The sequence below is a fragment of the Opisthorchis viverrini genome (genome assembly GCF_000715545.1).
Source record: "Opisthorchis viverrini unplaced genomic scaffold opera_v5_453, whole genome shotgun sequence".
In the NCBI taxonomy this organism is placed as follows: domain Eukaryota; kingdom Metazoa; phylum Platyhelminthes; class Trematoda; order Opisthorchiida; family Opisthorchiidae; genus Opisthorchis; species Opisthorchis viverrini.
The window spans coordinates 293,816-295,576 of NW_008752111.1; the positions used below are offsets into that span (position 1 = coordinate 293,816).

The window sequence follows — 1,761 nt, forward strand, 5'->3', positions numbered from 1 at the left end:
TGTGTTCATTAATTTCATCTACATCGATGCTGTAATGATTGTACAAATGTTTCGTTCATTACGCCAACCACTAACTGTCTACTATAAAACCTCGGACGTAATTTCCTGCTGACATTCATATGCGCTTAAAGCGAAGCCAAGCGGGAGCATAGTGAATACTTTGCTAAGCTTAGACGCTTCCAATCACTTCCACTAGTCAATGTTGAAGTAAATGGACTCCAAGGCAAGTGATAACGTTTAATTTGGCCCCCATAATTAGAAATCCACGGGGTATCTTGCTGTTGTTGCACAAACAAGTCCTATACATTAAAAAACCGTCCACATTCCTCTCGGCCTACGCCCCTTTTAGTATGACTTTGCTTACAACTAGATTGTGAGAACTCCGTTAGATATCCGAGAAACCGAAACCACAAACTGTATTGTGATTTCTTACTCACATTGCGCATATACTCAGAGGATTTCTGATGTATTACTCCCTCACCTCTAAACATTGCGTGAGTTCTGGTCTCCACCGTTCCTTACTTAACTAACCACAATTCGTTTCAGATATCTGTAAACATCGATACAATACAGGTGGATGTTTCGTAACAGCTACCACAAAATACCACTTCGATGTGCAGAAAAAACAATGTGTTCCTTACAAAGATACCTGCGGCAACAGTGAAAACAGGTTTGATACCATTGATCAGTGCAAAATGAAATGTAAACACTTAATGGACACGCACTAAGTTGCAAAGAATACGACGGTTATCACGTCGGCATCTAAATCGAAATTGCCTGTTTGTAATTTGTTGTTAACTTGCTGATCACTTCACACCTGAATGACCACTCTCATTTGTAGAGAAATAAATGTATCTTAAACTTCACAAACGTTTTGTTAATCAATATGGATTTCATGGGACAACCAGACAATGTCGCTAGCAGTCGCTCTCTCGATCAGCCACGACATTTCAGTTGAATACTACGATGGCTTTACTCGTCCAGGCCATCATAACGTTTTACTGTCTTTTAGGCACTTTACAAAATGTAGGGCTCAGAAAACAGCAGTCTGCCTGCAGAGTAATTACGGAATGGAAATGACTTGGTTCAAGGTGGAAAGCTCGTGGTTTTCCCATCATGAACACAGGTCGAACCACCAGCGCGCCGCCAAATTAGGAATTCTGCATAAGTGAGGCACTGACAGAGGTTAACAGGGTCAGAAAGAATGGTCACTAAATAGGGTGAAGCAACGTAGCAGGGATGTCTTGGACATACTCCTTAAAATTCGTCTGAGAAACTTGGGAAATGAACTAATCCACCACGCAACACTTACCATGCAGTCACAGTAAACATTTGAACAAGTACGTAGCACAGTTATTAAGGGATGGTAGATATGACATTTATGTCATCTGAAATTGTTGCTAGTATTTTACACTGTATACTGTAACTCGTTCAAGAGCTTTCTTTTCTTGCATCTATCATATTTTCGGACAATATTGCCCGGATTTGGGGTACATAAACCTGGGTGCTGATATGAACACAGCGTCGTCCTATCGACATCTTCAGATGAACATTTTGCAATCATCCTAATGACTGATTTACGACCGAAAAAAACTGCATGTAGGAGCATTGCAATTAAGGCGAAATTTATTCATCGAACTACTCCTTTTCAATCAGTAGCAACATTTCAGCCTTTTAGAACCACAGCGTCAGTAACTACAGTTATAACCTACTGTTCGCCGATTTGTCTCGTTCACCTCGTTTTATAAGTTCTGTTGGAAA

The 1,761-nt window shown here is 40.4% G+C and overlaps 1 protein-coding gene across 1 annotated transcript in view; it reads left to right on the forward strand.

Annotated features, from left to right (window-relative positions):
- The window catches only part of T265_11148 (hypothetical protein), a gene marked incomplete at both ends in the record, with an annotated part of 4,093 nt that extends 3,278 nt beyond the window's left edge, over positions 1-815 (forward strand). Inside the window, one exon of the mRNA XM_009177730.1 lies at positions 547-815. Within this exon, the coding sequence (XP_009175994.1) occupies positions 547-728 (182 nt within the window). The remainder of the gene's footprint in view (positions 1-546) is intronic.
- Between the last annotated feature and the right edge of the window lie 946 nt (positions 816-1,761).